Source organism: Chionomys nivalis, chromosome 16 (genome assembly GCF_950005125.1).
Source record: "Chionomys nivalis chromosome 16, mChiNiv1.1, whole genome shotgun sequence".
NCBI classification, from domain to species: domain Eukaryota; kingdom Metazoa; phylum Chordata; class Mammalia; order Rodentia; family Cricetidae; genus Chionomys; species Chionomys nivalis.
In genome coordinates this window covers 54,362,366-54,378,861 of record NC_080101.1, presented here as the reverse complement: position 1 = coordinate 54,378,861, position 16,496 = coordinate 54,362,366, and the positions used below count along the sequence as shown (strand labels likewise).

Here is a 16,496-nt window from a genome sequence, read left to right as displayed (position 1 = left end):
ACTTGATTTGCAGATATAAGCAAACTATTAACTAATTTCATTATTTGTTTAAGTTAAATTATACATTTTAATTTATAATACAAAATATTCAACTCATTGTTGTTATCTATTTAACAAAAATTTATACAATATATATGAATTTGGATGAAGTCCTAGAAAACGGGCAAAATGCTATCTTCTTTGTATCCAGAAAATTTGAAAAATATAATCACTTTCCCAAAACAATCAGGTTTTCAGTCAAAGTAGAGTGTCCTTAAAAGACAAAAGTTTTGTCTTCAATCTTAAAACAGTGCTTTAAATCATATTACAAAACCACACCAGCCCATAGGTTTTCCAGTAAGCCAACCTCATGTTAAAGGAAATCCAGAAACAAGAGAAAAATCACAAATAGAATTTACTTGACTAAAACATAAAGTATTTAGAGAGCATTGTGTTGATATTTAAACACACCTTCCCAAGGCATTGTAGAATTTCTGTCTCCCCCTTACAAGCAGAGCCGCGGCGACTCGCTTCTAACAAACGGAAAGAGACCCTGAGAACACTGGGGTCAGTTATGAAACAGAGCTTCTATTTGGTTCTCTTTTCAGATACATCTTGACTAACTTGAGCGAACACATTATGCAGCCAACCACAGAGGAAAATTGGCGGGAAGGCCAGGGTGGAGGGACCACACAGAGGGAGCAGCAGCTGTGTGATTTCTTGGCCCAGGCTTGAGAGCAGAGAGCATACAGACCCTCAGGTGATAGTGGCTCAGATCCAGTAAATAAGTGAGCGCCGCACACCCACTACCCTCTCCTAAGGACCACCCAGGGGGGCCACAGAGAAGATCTGGAGACTACTGAAAGCCAATTTCGTCTTGCTTTGCACTTGACTGTATGTTCTGGGCTGTGAGGTTTTCCGTAGAAACTGGAATGTTTGAGAAAGGATATACAACTGCTTCTAAACTCATAAATCTGTGTTTTCCAAAATAGTGTTTATATCTGTTACAGTAAAAATGAAATAATTTTAAAACGTGCTCAAACATGTTAGATTAGATTAACCTTCCTTAACTATAAAATCTGTCAGATGAAATACAAGGTAACTCAGAAAGATGTTGTTAAAGACTAAAATGCATTCATCCAGTACATACTATGGATAACTCATACATAATCATGTATGAATATATATATGTATATGTATTTATATATGTAACAACAATTAGTGAAAAAAGAGGCCATGAATTTGAAAAGGAGCAAGGAGGAGTTAGTATATGGGAGAGCTTGGAGATAGGGAAGTGAAGTGGGGAATGATGTGATTACATTATAATATCAAAAAGAAATAACATTTTAAAAGCATCTAAGTATTTTTTAACATGTCGAAAATATGAGAAGTCAACAAACTTCATTTATAATTATGTTTATGTAAATATATTCATAAATCACATTTGAATATAAGGAGTATAGCAAAGAATCATGTAACCTAATTTAATTTTAAATCAATATTCAAAAATATTAATTTGTAAAAATTTAAAGTGATTACTTGTCTAATAATATCTAAGTGTCTAGATCATGACCAACAACGTAAATTTAAAAAATTTCTGAATAAAGTGTTGAAAATATGGCTGTCCTGGAAGAATTACTACAAAGGACTAATAACAGCATAGTACATATACGGGTGCTTTTGGGTACATGGGTATTTTCATTTTCCAACATATTTCAGGCTTCAAGATTACAATAATTCATACCCATACTAGTTAAATGTAGGTTGGACTCTACCCATTTCTATTTAAATTATGGTTGTAAATCAAACCAAGATGTCTTAAGAGGCCTTTTTTTTCTCCCTCTGAACTATTCACCCAGCAGTAATTTGAAGTCAACTTACAAAATTATCATTTCTTCATAAAATGGGTGCATGAGGTATGTTGAAGAAAAAACATGGTTGGTTTTTTTCCCAGCTACATATATAACACACACCCTTTGGGAAAGAACTGCTACATATTCCTTCCAATTTGGAGATGACTTCAGGTTTTAAGGACTCTGTCTCACTTGTTTTGAAAGACTCTGTCACAAGAGGGAGCACACAGTAGGCTCAGAGGTGGCAGAGATGGAGAAAGCAGCATTGTCCTGAAGCAATGAATGTTCTTAGTAGAGTTTCCTGGAAACCACTGAGATGTGATTTCTCTCAGAAATCTCCTTTCAGACAAATCCTTGGTGACCTTCCAGAAAGCAGCAAACTAACCATTTAGAACAGTATCTTCTCGTTTTAATTTCTGCAATGGAAACTTAGTATGCAGATAAACTCAGCAGATAATTTCTGTGGTCTAATATTACATAAATACCATGTTCAACACCAAAGAGTTGTGCAAGACAGAACATAGTGTCCTTGTGGGGTAGAGCAGACATTAATCTGACACAATCCATACATTTTTCTACAGAATTTGTGTGCATTAATCTCATGTCACTGTCAAGGCCTTTATACCAACTTTCCTCCCTGCTGGCCCTCTATAGTTGTCACTATCAAATGTTCACACATTTAAAGAGTTTCTTGTCAGAATGCAAATGACGTCTTAGTTGTACAGGAGAGCATGTCCAACACATGATGCCAGGACCACTAAGAACACAAAGAAGCAGGGCCTACACCTGTCCATTCACCTTTCTTGGATGCTGAATTCATTAGTGTTTCTACAACAGGACTGGTCATTCTTTTTTCTTCTTCTTCATTACTCGGTTGCCCCAAAGGAAAGTTTTCTCCAACACTCTCTTTACCATACCATCCTCTGTGTTTAAACACACAATTTATAAATTGTTATATCTTCTTTCTCTTTCTCCATTGTTCTGAATCTAATCTCCAGATGAGAATTTGAAAAACAAAATTCTGCTGTGTATGTCTTCTGAGTTTTCTGTGTCTCCTGATCTATAAGTTGACTAACACGTAAGGGTTATATGTCTGACTGTCAAAGGATGCTTTCTGCTTCCCATCGCACCAGATGCCCAAGGTGGGCAGCCACTTAGTTCAGAGACAGAAAGTCCAGGGTTCATGTCTCAAACATACTTGGGGTTAAGTGCAAGTGGAAGAGTAATCATAATGCACAAAAGTAAAGCCCATAAACTTGAATTCTTTTTGTGAATGCTATTACTTTTGTATAGTAAACCAAAGACTACAACACCTCCATTATTTTTATTGTCATTTAAATGAGAAGGAAAGAGTTTGGATGGGAGATATAGCCTGGTAGTTAAAAGCATTGGCTGCTCTTTCACAGGACCTGGGTTCGATTCCCAGCACTTCATGGGAGTGAACAACATCTGTAGCTTCAGTTCCAGGGGATTGAGCACCCTCTCTGGTCTTTGGAGGTACTACATGCAGGTGGTACACAGACATATTGGCAAAACACCCACATACCTAAAATTTTTTCAAAAGTCTTTTTTAAAATGAAGAGTAGTTTAGTCTTTAAAAGTGCCTTCTAAATATTTTAGGAGACCATAGTAATTAGGAAAATCTTTGAGTAACTGAAAAAGCACAATCTGGGATAAAGTTTGTATTAGAGTAAAACACTGATGGCATAAGTATGATTCCCATAACCCACATAAAAACCTGGAAACAAGGCACATGGGATCCCAGTGCTGGAAAGGCAGAAACAGAAGATTCCCACAGCTTGCTGGTTAGCCATTCTAGGTGAAGCAGTGAGTTCAAGGCACTTTAAGAATTTATCTTAAGATGCATAGGGATAGACAAAGACACCCAATGGTGGCCTTTAGCTTCCACACGCACTTGCATACACATGTGTATATAAACACAAATATTACATACGTAAAACAAACAAAAACAACAATCTAACTGATTAGCCATTTACATCTTGATCTGTGGGTATGGGATCAATTTGTGACAATGAATTTCTTCATTAGGTTTATTTATAGCCCAATAAATTTTATAAAATCAAACCTAGAAACATGCAGGATTGGAAAAAATTCTCGCAAAAAATTACAGTATCTCCTTACATATTAAGTTTTTATATTTACATGCTGTATTAGTTACTTTGTTCATCATTGGGACCAAAGAATCTGCCAGAAACAATGTCAAGAAGGACAGCCTTGTTTGGGGTCATGTTTCTGAGAATCATAGTCCACCATAACAGGGAAGGTGTGGTGGAATGGCTTAGTCTGTGACAGGGTGACCACAAAGCAGTAGCTTGTTACGTGACAGCAATTAGAAGGCAATGAACCAGATGGGAACTGAACTTTGCTTGGCCTTCAAGTACCATTCCTAATGGCTTCTCTTTACCAATTGCTCTCCATGTTTCAAAGATCTTATAACCTCCAAGAACAGCACCATCAACTGATGGCTGAGTGTTCAAACACATGATCCTGGGGTGACATTTCACAATCAAACTGTAGAAACTATCAATATCTTAGATTTTTGAAGGTGAATGAAAAACTAATTGTTTGTATTTACTGTACCTGGAAGTGCCTTGTTTTTTTTTAAAGGACTAAAAATGAAAAAATTCTTTCATAAGTTAGTGAAAGAAAACTATGAAAAGAAACTAAAACCACAATTTATCCAAAAAACTCCACTTAAATCAAATCCAATATCAGAATCATTCAAATGCAAGTTTACATACTTTCAACAAAACTTCTGTCTTCACATTCTATGATATCTGTATTAATAATTCATCCCTAAAAGTGATAAATTAGTATCTTTCCAGCTCATGAGAGCTACATAAATCCTATATTCTCAGTTTCCCTTGATTGCTAGGACAATTGAAGCTAGTTTGATAAGCAGAATATTTTCTATGAAACTTCTAAGGACTACTGAAGTAATAAATAATGATAATAAACAAGAACTATGATACTTTATATGTATGTCTATAAATGTACACACACATACATATGAATATATAATTTATATTTATATACTGTGAGTATGTGTAGAGTGGCTTTCAAGTATTTCTATTTGAGAACAATTATGATAAGCAGTCTTCATTTATCTATGCATAGCCATCTCATATCCTGCTATGTCTGCACTCCAAAAGCCCAACTCACACTTAAGTGTTACCTGAGCTCACTTGTCCCTTGGATTCTAGCTGTATTTAATCAATGAAAGACAGGGATTAGTCAGAGAATATATATATTTTCTCTCCCAAGCTAACTCCTTGTCCATGGTGTCCTCCAACACAGCTCAGCATCCCCAACCCAGGCCACACCATGTTGCAGTCCCACTTCGGAACTCCTAGCAGTGTGGAGCAAATGAGTTTGCAGTAACTCAAATCCCACTTACGTTCAAGTCCAAGACCCTTGCATAGAAGAACCAAAGATCCTATTTCCCAATGAGACCCCTATCATGGCCTCCTCAGTCTTGTGTGCTCACGCTCAGCTGATGTATTTTGCTCTAGAGCTCACTAGAAAAACCAAAAGCATTTACACAAAAGAGAATCTCTTCTCTTTATCAAATAAATCCAACTGTTTCCATGCTTGTGGCCTCTGATTTGAGGCTGAAATAAATGAACTGACATTGTAGTGGCGATGCTTTTCCCCTCTTATGCAAGTCCTTCCCTTAACTTGAACACATTTTCCTCTTAAAATGAAAAGCAAAAACTTTCCCATCATCCCCATCTGCCCTCTCATTTCTCTGTCTTTGTAGCAATATCTCAAGGAGTTAAGGTGACTTCATCTCCCTTTTTTTATCTCTTCAATAGGGCTTCTGGGTACCCATCGCCTCTGACATTAATGAAAGTTACCAATGGCTTCTACAGTGAAAAAACCTCATTTGTCTTCACTTTATGAGCTTTTCAACAACATTGACAGACTGTCGACTGCTCTGTCTTCTCCTCCTACCTCAAGGGATAGCTGTGTATGCCATCTGTTTTTCAACCCATGGCTGAGTCTTTGCATTCAGCTCCTTTGCTGACCTTTCCTTCAGTTTAAGACCCATTGCCTGTGTTTCAGGCTCAATCCAAAGCATTCAATGGACAAAGGTGTCCATAACAATATTCTCTTTGATTCGAGCTGTTTTGCACTGCCCGACTCCTGACAATATCGACAACCATCCTCTAACTTTTATCCCATGCCCCATCTCTTCACTGAACATTAAATGGAATCAAGGATGACATGGCATATCAAACTCAGTCTCATCCTAAAAGACCTTATGACTTCATACTCATCTTCTCCTGTTTCTCCTTCTGCCACACAAAGTGCAATGAGCCATCAAGAGGCTTTAAACTCTGAACATTATCTCAACCTCTTCCTTAGCCTTTGCCCTCAACATAAAGTGAGTCACCCATATCAATGAAGCTTATTCAGAAACTACCTGCATCAGCCCCTCTTTAGCAGTCTCATGCTGATCCAAACTATCTCGCCTAAGATGAAGGGAAGTCTTCCTAAGTTAAGTCTTCACCTTCTATCAGACCATGGTCTACCAGACAATATGAGTAATTTTATGTCATTACACAATACTTTAAATAAAGAACACACCAGTCTCTTAGAAGAAGCTGCCCAATGGGTTTACATTTTACTCAGAATAAAATAATCTGATCTTCTTTTTATTTGAGACGCAAAATGTTTCGAACCCATGATTACATGTCTATATCACTTTTTACTGCCATGGTTGTTGAAGAAGATTCAGTGACCTTGAACTGCTTTGTAAAGCTCTGGTTATACTCCATCTCATTCTGGAGTGAAAGGTTTTGTGTATGTTGTTTCTTCTGCCTAGTATGATGGCCTCTGCATCCATGTTTAGCTGAAGCATTGTAATCCAGCTGTAAATGAAAGGCTTTCCTATGCTGTAATACGAATTAATGGTAGCTTAGTTTCATGTCTATCATTTTTTTTGCACCTCCTTCACCTTATGTTTGTGAACTTGTTGATTTTCTGAACATTAATACTTTTCTGAAACTCAAATAAAATGTCTGGAGCAAAAAACAGTGTTAAGCCAATGTCTACTGAATATAATGCATTCCTGAAACACAAACTTATTAATACAAATAAATTGTTTCAACATTTTAAAAACTTTGTTACCTATTTTTAAAATTATAAAGACAACAAATACTCAGAAAAAAAGTAGACAAATATACAGTGATTTTCAGTCTATCGGTCAAAACCCCTTTGATGATTGCATATCAGATTTCCTGAATATCAGATATGTACATTACGATTGATAAAAGTAAAAAAATTACAGTTATGAAATAGCAATGAAATAATTTGATGACTAAGGGTCACCACAACATAAGAAACTGTGTTAGGGTCACAGCAGTAGGAAGCTTCAGAACTGCTACCTTAGACAGACTTGATATAGTATATTGTCAATAAAATACTGGGAATGTTTTGAATATATAAACTCATAACAGGACCAAGTAAGCAAATCTGAACAACAAAGAGAAAATGGTCCTGAATTATCATCATTCTTGCTGCATTTATATTTGTATAAATGAATATTTTCAATTTTTCATGAAGGTACACAATAAAGACAACTGAATATGCAAAAAAATTTCATTTTCATATAAGCTATGACTAAGTTTGAAATGTGATCCCCAACTGAAGTTGAAAACTTTTGCCTTGAAAAGATTTAGCACTGTGAACACTATCAACCCATATAAAATGCTGCTTAATTGGAAAGAAAATAATAAAATAATAATAATAATAATAATAATAATAAGACATGCTACATTCTTCTATCTAACTCTTCTTTGAACAGCTCAGATTTCTAGTGACTCCCACACAATCAAGTACATAACAGAGCCTTCTTGTTGTCATTGGATTTTAGTTATTAAAGCATCAATTACAAGTTACTTACCTTCCTGATTTTCTCCATTCAGTCTTCGGTCCAACCCATTTCATTCCTCCTCTCCGTTTCCTTTGCAGTTCCTTCCCACTGTCCACACCTCTAGTTTTCAGAAGGTGTCAAGAGCTCATGTCTTGAATGTCTCTATCTATAGCGATCTTAGCTCTCTTTATGACTTTAATGTCTGTATGCTCATGAACCATATCTTCATGGTGCAACCTATACATCATTAACCTACTGATGCATGTCTTGACCACATCCTAATAAATTCGATTTGATATCTACGCAATGTCCAACACTGAGCTCTAGCCTCCTCTAACCACAGATGTTCTATACTAACTATTCCCATTTTAGAAAATGGCATCTCCAATGATGCCAGTTTTTCAAGCAGGCATAGTCATTTGCCCGTTGTAAAGCATAACAACACTACTTTAAGAAATGAACTCAAATGATCTACCCCTGATATCACAATGATGATCTGAACAGAAACTGGTCTCCGTGCTGAACTGTGTCATGCTAAGTTTTCATCTTCGGTTACAGAGGAAGTAAGAGACAACTTTGGATTTAGAGAGAGGAGGTCAGACCAGGTAGGCAAACAACTAGCCACTCTGTTCTGAAAGAAGAAGAAATAGAGTGTGGTTCGGCCTCCTTTAATCTCTTGGGCTTGTATTGAATAGAATGCAATCAGTGATTTCTAAAATCTTCACAACATTCTGAAAGACTTTTCAAGTTTGTAGGATGCATAATGTTTTCCATTCATGGGTAAACCAGAGTGGTAACTACCACTAATTTTCAAAATTCTCCATGATGGATTGGATAGACATGTCTTTCACCAGGAAAGGGAATTCTGTCTGTGGGCTGCCTGCTAGACGAGTCAACTCTATGTATCTTGGAACAAGGCTTCTTTGAATTTTTCAGGATAAATGAACTGTAACAAGGTAATACTCATATCCCTGTCACTTCTCACCACCTTGACACTGTAACCCACTCCTGGTCACTATCAACTTGTCAACTGCTGCCACAACATCGTATTGTTGTACACAGCTGAGTTTCAGGCACCTACAGCCCATTTCCAGGGGAGTCTGGAACAATCCTAAAACCATTCCCTCTTCTATTCAAATGCTCAAATAGCTAAAAATCATAATGATTAAAGGTGACTCATAACATCTCCCCATTCATTTTCTACTCCACTCCCCAGGCGTACTCTCTCATCAATATGGGGCAATTTGTTGATAGTAGTAAGTCTCCAAACCTCTGAACCTTTTCTTGCTAAAGGCATAAATAAGTATCTTCTATTTGAGAGAACATTTAATTTCTTTCTTATATGTATTCTTTACTGTTGTCTCAGATATTATCTTATGCATTCTTCCTCCTATAACTTAATTTAAACACATTTTAGAATTTAATAATATTCAAGTACAAATATTTACTGAATAGATAATTCTTTTACAGATATGGGCACTAAGTTATAAAGATAAATATGGTATAATCTTAACCCATCTATAAATTCAAAGTCTTTGAAAGGAAATAAGACACTGAAACTTTAATATAAAAAGGGTACAATAAAGTACTCTAGAATGGGGCAGAAGAATGGGCATGTGGGAAAATGCTTTAGAAGAAGAATAACATCTGAGCCCAATTTTGAGGGGTAAACTGGAAAAGATGGAACACAGGCATCCAGATGTAGATGATACCAGCAGGGAAAGCAGCTGCAGGAGCATGTCCTTCATTAGGAACAGCTTCATTAAGTGTGGTAGCATGAAAACAGGTAGGTAGCTGAGGGCCCTGGTGCAGACTGCAGGTGTTCCCTTGCTTAGTTAATTCTAGATACTTCTAAACCATGGAGGAGTCCAAAGAACTTTTGTTCAACTGAGTGACCAACACAGACAAGCTGAGGGGAATTTCAGCAATACCAGTCGAAAAAGAATGTGACCTAAGCTACAAAACAGGGAGGAATTCGTGCAGCCTGCTAAAGGGGAAGCTGTGATGCCAAAGCAGGTTTGCGTCGGGGAACAGAGGTGACAATGGAATAGAAGAGATGGGTTGAAAGGCATCCGTGAGACAGATGTTATGAATGGATTAGCAGATGTGTCTCCATGGGCGTGGGTGTGCAAATCAGATTTGTGGACTTGAAGATGAATGCAATTCCTTGTCTGTTTCCGGGAGAGGATTGAACAGACGTCATAAGGCCCTAAGCTTTCTTTTGAAGTTACTGTGGAATGACTCTACATGGAAATCACCCCATGCATACTAGGAAACCCATGAAGGAAATTCAAAAAGAGTTGCCAGATGGAAGTATGGGAGACGGAGCCAGGCAAGTTTGAATTGATAGAAGCAAAATCCAGAGAAGACCATTTTCAAAGTTAAAGAAAAGATGACCAAACTATACCGATGAGACACTGTAAATGTTGAAGAAAAGAATACAAACGACCAAACTCTACCACGAAGTCGTAAACCCACATGATGGCAGGCTAGAAGAAAGCATGTCCGTTCCACAGAATCAAATATCAACTTCAATGCAACCTCTGGGCTTTGTATTTTTCCACCAGCTTTACTACTGAAGCAGCCAGGGCACTGAAGGATAGCAGACTATCAGAGTTCACATTCCAGTAAGCAAGAGGGACAAAATGTGAGCCTGCTGCTGTGTACATCCAAAGCCAGTGTTTTTACTTGGTAATCCCCTGTCCCTTCATTTGATGCCCTAAGGCTCAATTCTCAACTCACCCTAAACCAAATGCAGGAAATCATGATTGACACCACTAATTGAATGATTCACAAACAGCACTCACTTCGCAGTTACCCATGAAAATCTCTCAGAAGAACATTCATTACTCTCAGTTCCCTTGGCATCACCCAAGGCATAATCAAAGAATATTGTGTCCTCATGATGTGAGGACTACAAACCTATCTAGTCTCTTTCCTCTGTCAAATTATAAGCTCTTCAAGAAAAGACACAGCTTTCAATAATAATGTTTGAACTCTGCAAGTTGAGTGAGGAAAATTGCAGGAGTGTCTGTGTATGGCTTGGATATTGTAGGACTGAAATAGGAAACAATTCTAAGCAAGGAGATTTGTTATTTCAACAGTTGATCTGAAAAGACATATAGAGTACAAGCAGACATAGGAAGTTACCCAGAAAACGGGTCTATGGCCAACTTTTAGATGTGAGCTTTATTTCTTAAATTAATTTTAAATTATGGAGCTAACTATACTCTAAAAGGCTGATCAGTATCTGTACTTTGATTCCTATGAAATTCATAAAATCAAAAATTTTCCCAATAGTCACTTTTAATATCCCTTCAGTGTGTATTCTAAAATTAATATCTCCCAATATTACAGTGGGGCACAGAGCTCTGCAGTCTGGTTAAAGCCAGCACACAGTTCCAGTGTTAGTAGTATCTAGGGCAACACAACATAAACCCTGGCTGCTTTCTCAGCCTACATTTCAAGGATAGAAAGAAACCAATGAAACAAAAATAAAAGCCAAATAAGCATCTCAGACTAGACCTCATAATACTCTGTGTAGTTATTGTTGGATTTTTGTTTTTATTTTGTAAGTAGATATGAAGAAAAAATCACAAAACATTTCTTATGATTAGTATATCAAATCACACACAGAGGTCCTCACATTCCCTTTTGTGAGACCGAACTCCTAAGTTCTTCCTTATTTAAAATAAGGAAGGACTGGAGGGACTGGAGAAACAGTTCAGTCCACAAAACGCTTGCCACGGGCTGGAGAGATGGCTCAGAGGTTAAGAGCACTGACTGCTCTTCTAGAGGTCCTGAGTTCAATTCCCAGCAACCACATGGTGGCTCACAACCATCTGTAATAAGATCTGGTGCCCTCTTCTGGCCTGCAGGTGTACATGGAGGCTGAACACTGTGTACATAATAAATAAATAAATCTAAAAAAAAAAAAAAAACCAAAGTGCTCGCCACACAGACTAGGCACCTTGTTCAGATCCTCATGAGTGAGGCACTCTCCTGCGCCGAGCAAGGTGGTGTACATCTGTAATGTGACCACAAGAGAAGCACAGGAGGAACCATGAATCACATTGGCCACCTAGTTGATTAGCAGATTCCCAGGTTCAATGAGAGTCCTTATCTCAAAAAATAAGACGAGGAGTGATAGATCTCCACATGCATGCACACAGCAATTGCAAGTGCTCCCACAAACACACATGTGCACACACACATGAACATGTACACAAGCATATGCCACATATACACAACCAACACACACGTGAGGTCATCCAAGGCTAGCCATCGTGGAATAAATGTACAGTGGTCAACAAAAGCTCCACAGTTTGCTCTCATTGAAGGCTCAGTAATGAAGGAAGGTAGAGAATTTTTCATCTTAAACTCTCTAAAATAAACATGATCTGTCACATCCTGCATGGAATTTTGAGAAGAGTGAGCAATCGTTTCAGATGTCAAATGTAAACAGTGTAAGGAAGCCTAAAGTTCCATTACTTTTTTCTGCAATGGTATTTTGTCACCTTGTCAGATGTATCTTAAAGAATTAAACTACAGGGTATCTCAATGAATCATCAGAACCCCTCCTGGCATGGCACTGAAGGAACTTGAAGCAGAACCACATTAGCAAGTGGCCATTCACATGCCTGTCCTGAAGAAGCCAGAATTCCCAGTTTCTACATGAGCCCTAATTCCCAGTTTCTGATGAAGTGTATTGAATGCTGCCTGCTTTCTTTAGAGTAAAGTAGTTTTCATGTAAGTGTTAAAATAATGTAATGGACTATTTTGTAATGGGACATGGAATGTTAGAACTGCCATGTGTCTAGAAATGTATGTGAAGGACTATCCCCCGGGACTGATGTAAATATAGGGAGAAAAGGGACAGCTGGGCTGCACTAAAACTACGTCACTCTACAATGTGTCTAAAGGAGAATTTTGCTGTTGAACGCTCGTTAAATATGCTTTGCTGACTAGCAAAAGGCAGCATGAGTGAGGTAAGCCAGACCCAGAAAGACAAATACATTATGTACTCACTCATAAGCAGATAATAGACATAAAGCAAAAGGCAACCAGCCTGGCTACAACCCCAGAGAACCTAGGTAACAATGAGGACCCGAAGAGAGACATGCAGGGATCTGCCTAGGAAGGGGGGGAAAAAGACAAGATCTAAGTAAACTGGGAGTGTGGAGGGCGGGGTGGGGGGGTGCAGAGGGAGAAAGGAGTTGGGAGAAAAGGTATAGCACATTCCTATTCAAACAATTGAAATGAGAAGGATTTAATAACAGCAACAAAAAAAAAAGATGAAAAAATATGTCATCATATGCTGTCATCAAAGTATTTGCTGTCAGACGGTAGCAGGGTGCATTCTGGGTTCACAGGAGTAATACAACACAGTTTGAAAGACTATGTAAATATGCAAGTTATGCTAAATATGTAAAAGAACTAACTTTGTGTCCCAAACAAGTTCATTTATATGAGGTGATTAGGGACAAAGTGATTCTTTGGAATTTAATTAATTGTCATGATTTATATTTCTACTTTGAAGCCTAGAAACAATAAATACTTGGAGGTATCCCAGGGCTAGGACATTCTAACATAAAACAGCTATAAAGTGACTTGCATATTTGCAAGAAACAAAAGTCCACTTGGTAACATACCTGTGCTCCAACAATACAGAACTCTTCACAAAGCTCAACTCTGTTGTGTACAGAGACGTTCTACTGAGCAATAGGGCATAATCTTTCTACTAAGCAAATCGAAAGTCAATATGGAGGTCGGCCAGATGGCTCAGCCAACAAGCACAAAGACTGATGATTTGAGCTTGATGACCTGGATTCACATGCCAAAAGAGAGCCCTGACTCCTGAAAGTTGACCTATGACTGCCACCTCTTTATCATGGCATATGTGGACCCCCTGCACAAAAATAAATATATATAATAAAAGACATCTGAAGTCAATACAGAAGCCACTTAGATTGGTGGTAACCTTCCATCAAGTGAGAGCAGGGGATTTTAGAATTCTTAGTAGGAAGAGTGGATTTCAAGGTGCTCAGTGTTATGCTGAAATTGAAAAAGTTTTTAAGAACAGGGACATGAAAATAAGAGTGTGCAGATAAGGGTATACTCGAAGAAAACTTTAAAAAATGAAAACAGAACAAGTGGTGAAAAGATTAAAGAACGGCGCGAAGCAATTTACCTACGGTGCTGAATGCGTCAATGACCGTTTCTTTGGCATATAGCACGTGAACATTGTCTTACCATATACTCCATATTAGAGGCGGTTGGATACACCTGACTCCGCAGTTTATTATGGAGATCCAAGATGCTCTGCATGTCGTTGTCCGTGATGGCTCTTTTCCCTCTTTGCTTGGCTGTCCACCATTCACCGTCCTCATCCATGTACTTTTCCAAAAGTTTCTCCAACAAAGTGGCGTTAGGAACCACCATAGCTGGAACCGCTCTAGCCACGAAGAGCAGTGTGGTCACTCGGAGCCACTCCCGTGCAGTACACATCATAATGAATGGCCTCGGGGTTTCCCCGGGAAAATCTCCAAGATAGGCTCTTCCACGCCTTTTGGCTATAAGACATGTCATGTGATTCAGATGAATTTATTTTCTAATAGCAAACTTCAACAAGTCAGCAATCAGTTTTTGAGAACACCTTTTCTATAGCCCTCATTCCCCCACAGAGAATTTTCAACAACACACTGTTTGCATAAAATATTTTTCCAAGCTGCCCATGAAGCCAAAAGTCAAGGGCAAAAGTAGCCAGGAAGAGAAGCTCAAGGTTTGAGAATAATTTCTGAATTTCAAGGTTTTAAAGAACACAGATTACATTTAGCCTTCAAAGAATACAATTAGTACAGTGTTTTATTTCTGTCTAGAGGCTCTTTTCTCATGTAGAAACTTTCAAAAGTTTTTGTTGTTGTTGTTTTTGATTTAAGACACAATAACCCAATATCTCATTTGTGGTTCATAGCTATTCGTAATGTTCATAATGTCCATAATGGTCTGAAATTGCGAGCGAATTTTTACACTATCCATGCCTGTGCCCACGGGTACCCGGAGAGGGCCCTGTGGAACACTGCGAATGAAGGCCCAGGTCTCTGGAGCAACTTCTCTTTGACCCCCGTGCAGATGAAGAAATCAGTTACATTCCCTGCAAAGTTTGTGCCCAACTTGAAACCATACCCTACCAAGAACTCTCCTGGAGAACTTCAGAACAAAGTTCCCTCGCACACAGCAGGCGCCCACAGTTCACTAAACCTGGCAAAGAGGGCGAGCCCAGGACAACGTGAAACCAAAGAAGTCACTTGCAGAAACTAAGCCAGGTTCATTTTGGTAGCCAGGGGTTCCTGCCCCATAACCCACCTACCCTGTCTGGGCCAGACCTTTCTCTACAAGTTGGTGTTTTCCCTAGATCCTGTTTCCAAACGGGGAGCTAGAAAAACCTGGCAGCTGGACCACTCTGGATGCAGCTTTTGAATCGCCCTTACCTCTCCAGTGTGATGTTCCCCAGGAGAGCTGAGCTGAGCAGGACGGCGGGTCCCAGCAGCTGCCCCCAGCCTCCACACAGGATTGCACAGATAAGGAGACGGGAAAGGACCGGACCACCGCGGGACTCTGAAGTCCCTACCTCTGTGACTCCTGGCAGACCTGGGAGGAGAAGCGGATGCAGGCTCCGAAGTTAGATAGCTGAGTGGCCGCGGAAAGCAGCTCGCTCTGAACAGTGGGCCCCCCTGTGTTCCTGAGCCTTCGGTGCTGGAGGAGGGGTGGGGCAAGGAGAAGACTCCGCGGCAAGCGGCGACCTCGAGCTCCAGCCCGGTGCAGTCCCAGCGTGCAGAGCCCAGACGCCAGGCGCTTCCGCTGCTCCCCAGCGCTCGCGGGCATTTATTGAGGTCCCTGCGTAGGCATGTGACGCCAGAGCCCTCCTTGCCCACCCCCACCTCCACCCAGTCCTGGCCCTAGGCCCATGAGAGTTGACTAGCAGCAAGCCAGGAGCTTTCGTGGGCGTGCTCTGGGCCTCTGCGACAGGGGCGGGGGATGGCCTGGAGCTTAGGAGGAGGAGAGCCCCTAACTTCTCCCTCCCCTCTCAGCTCTTCTGCTATCAGGCACCCTCTCCTAGTTTCTCTCTGATGAGGAGCTAAGATTCCTTGATAGTTTGGCTGCAATGGAGCTGGCCCCAGTACTTGAGGTGGGTGGGCGTGGAGGTGTCCTCAGAACCTTCAGTGTTGCACACACAAAAGGAAATCTAAAGGAAATCTAGGGGACGGGATGAAGAGAGAAACTTGAAACTTTATTATTTGTTTTAATGTTGTCTTATGGGGACCCATAGGGCTCTAGGACCTAGTTTCTGGAAGGAAGAAGTCATTCTTTTGCTTCTAAGCCTTAAGGAGGACCGGATGGAGAAGGGGTTTCAATTGAGGTGACTATTGGCTGACAGACCTCCACTTCATTCAGTCATAAAACAGACAACATTGACTTCTCAAATGAGATTACAGCACCTGGCATTCGTGAAAATCATTGTCCACGTTGCAACCTGAAGAAGAAATTTAGTAATTTTAAATTTATTACCTGTCGCCCTACTGAGTGCAGCGTTGTTCATGCACATTTTTATCTTGAAGTGGGTTGTTTAATTCTGCTTTGCATCTCTTCTTTAGTGAGTCCTCATCTCAATTTTCTTTCCTTTTTTTATATCTGGAGTATCTCACAAGACCAAATAAAAACCTTGTGAATGGGGTTCTCAGATCATTCCAACTTCTACCTGCGTC

The 16,496-nt window shown here is 39.5% G+C and overlaps 1 protein-coding gene across 1 annotated transcript in view; it reads right to left on the bottom strand.

Annotated features, from left to right (window-relative positions):
- The window catches only part of Crispld1 (cysteine rich secretory protein LCCL domain containing 1), a 35,195-nt gene extending 19,631 nt beyond the window's left edge, over window positions 1-15,564 (bottom strand). The window contains exons 1-2 of the mRNA XM_057790691.1: window positions 15,222-15,564; window positions 13,984-14,303 (exon numbers count right to left, since the gene is read on the bottom strand). Coding sequence (XP_057646674.1) covers window positions 13,984-14,241 — 258 coding nt within the window. The 5' untranslated portion in view covers window positions 14,242-14,303; window positions 15,222-15,564. The remainder of the gene's footprint in view (window positions 1-13,983; window positions 14,304-15,221) is intronic.
- Between the last annotated feature and the right edge of the window lie 932 nt (window positions 15,565-16,496).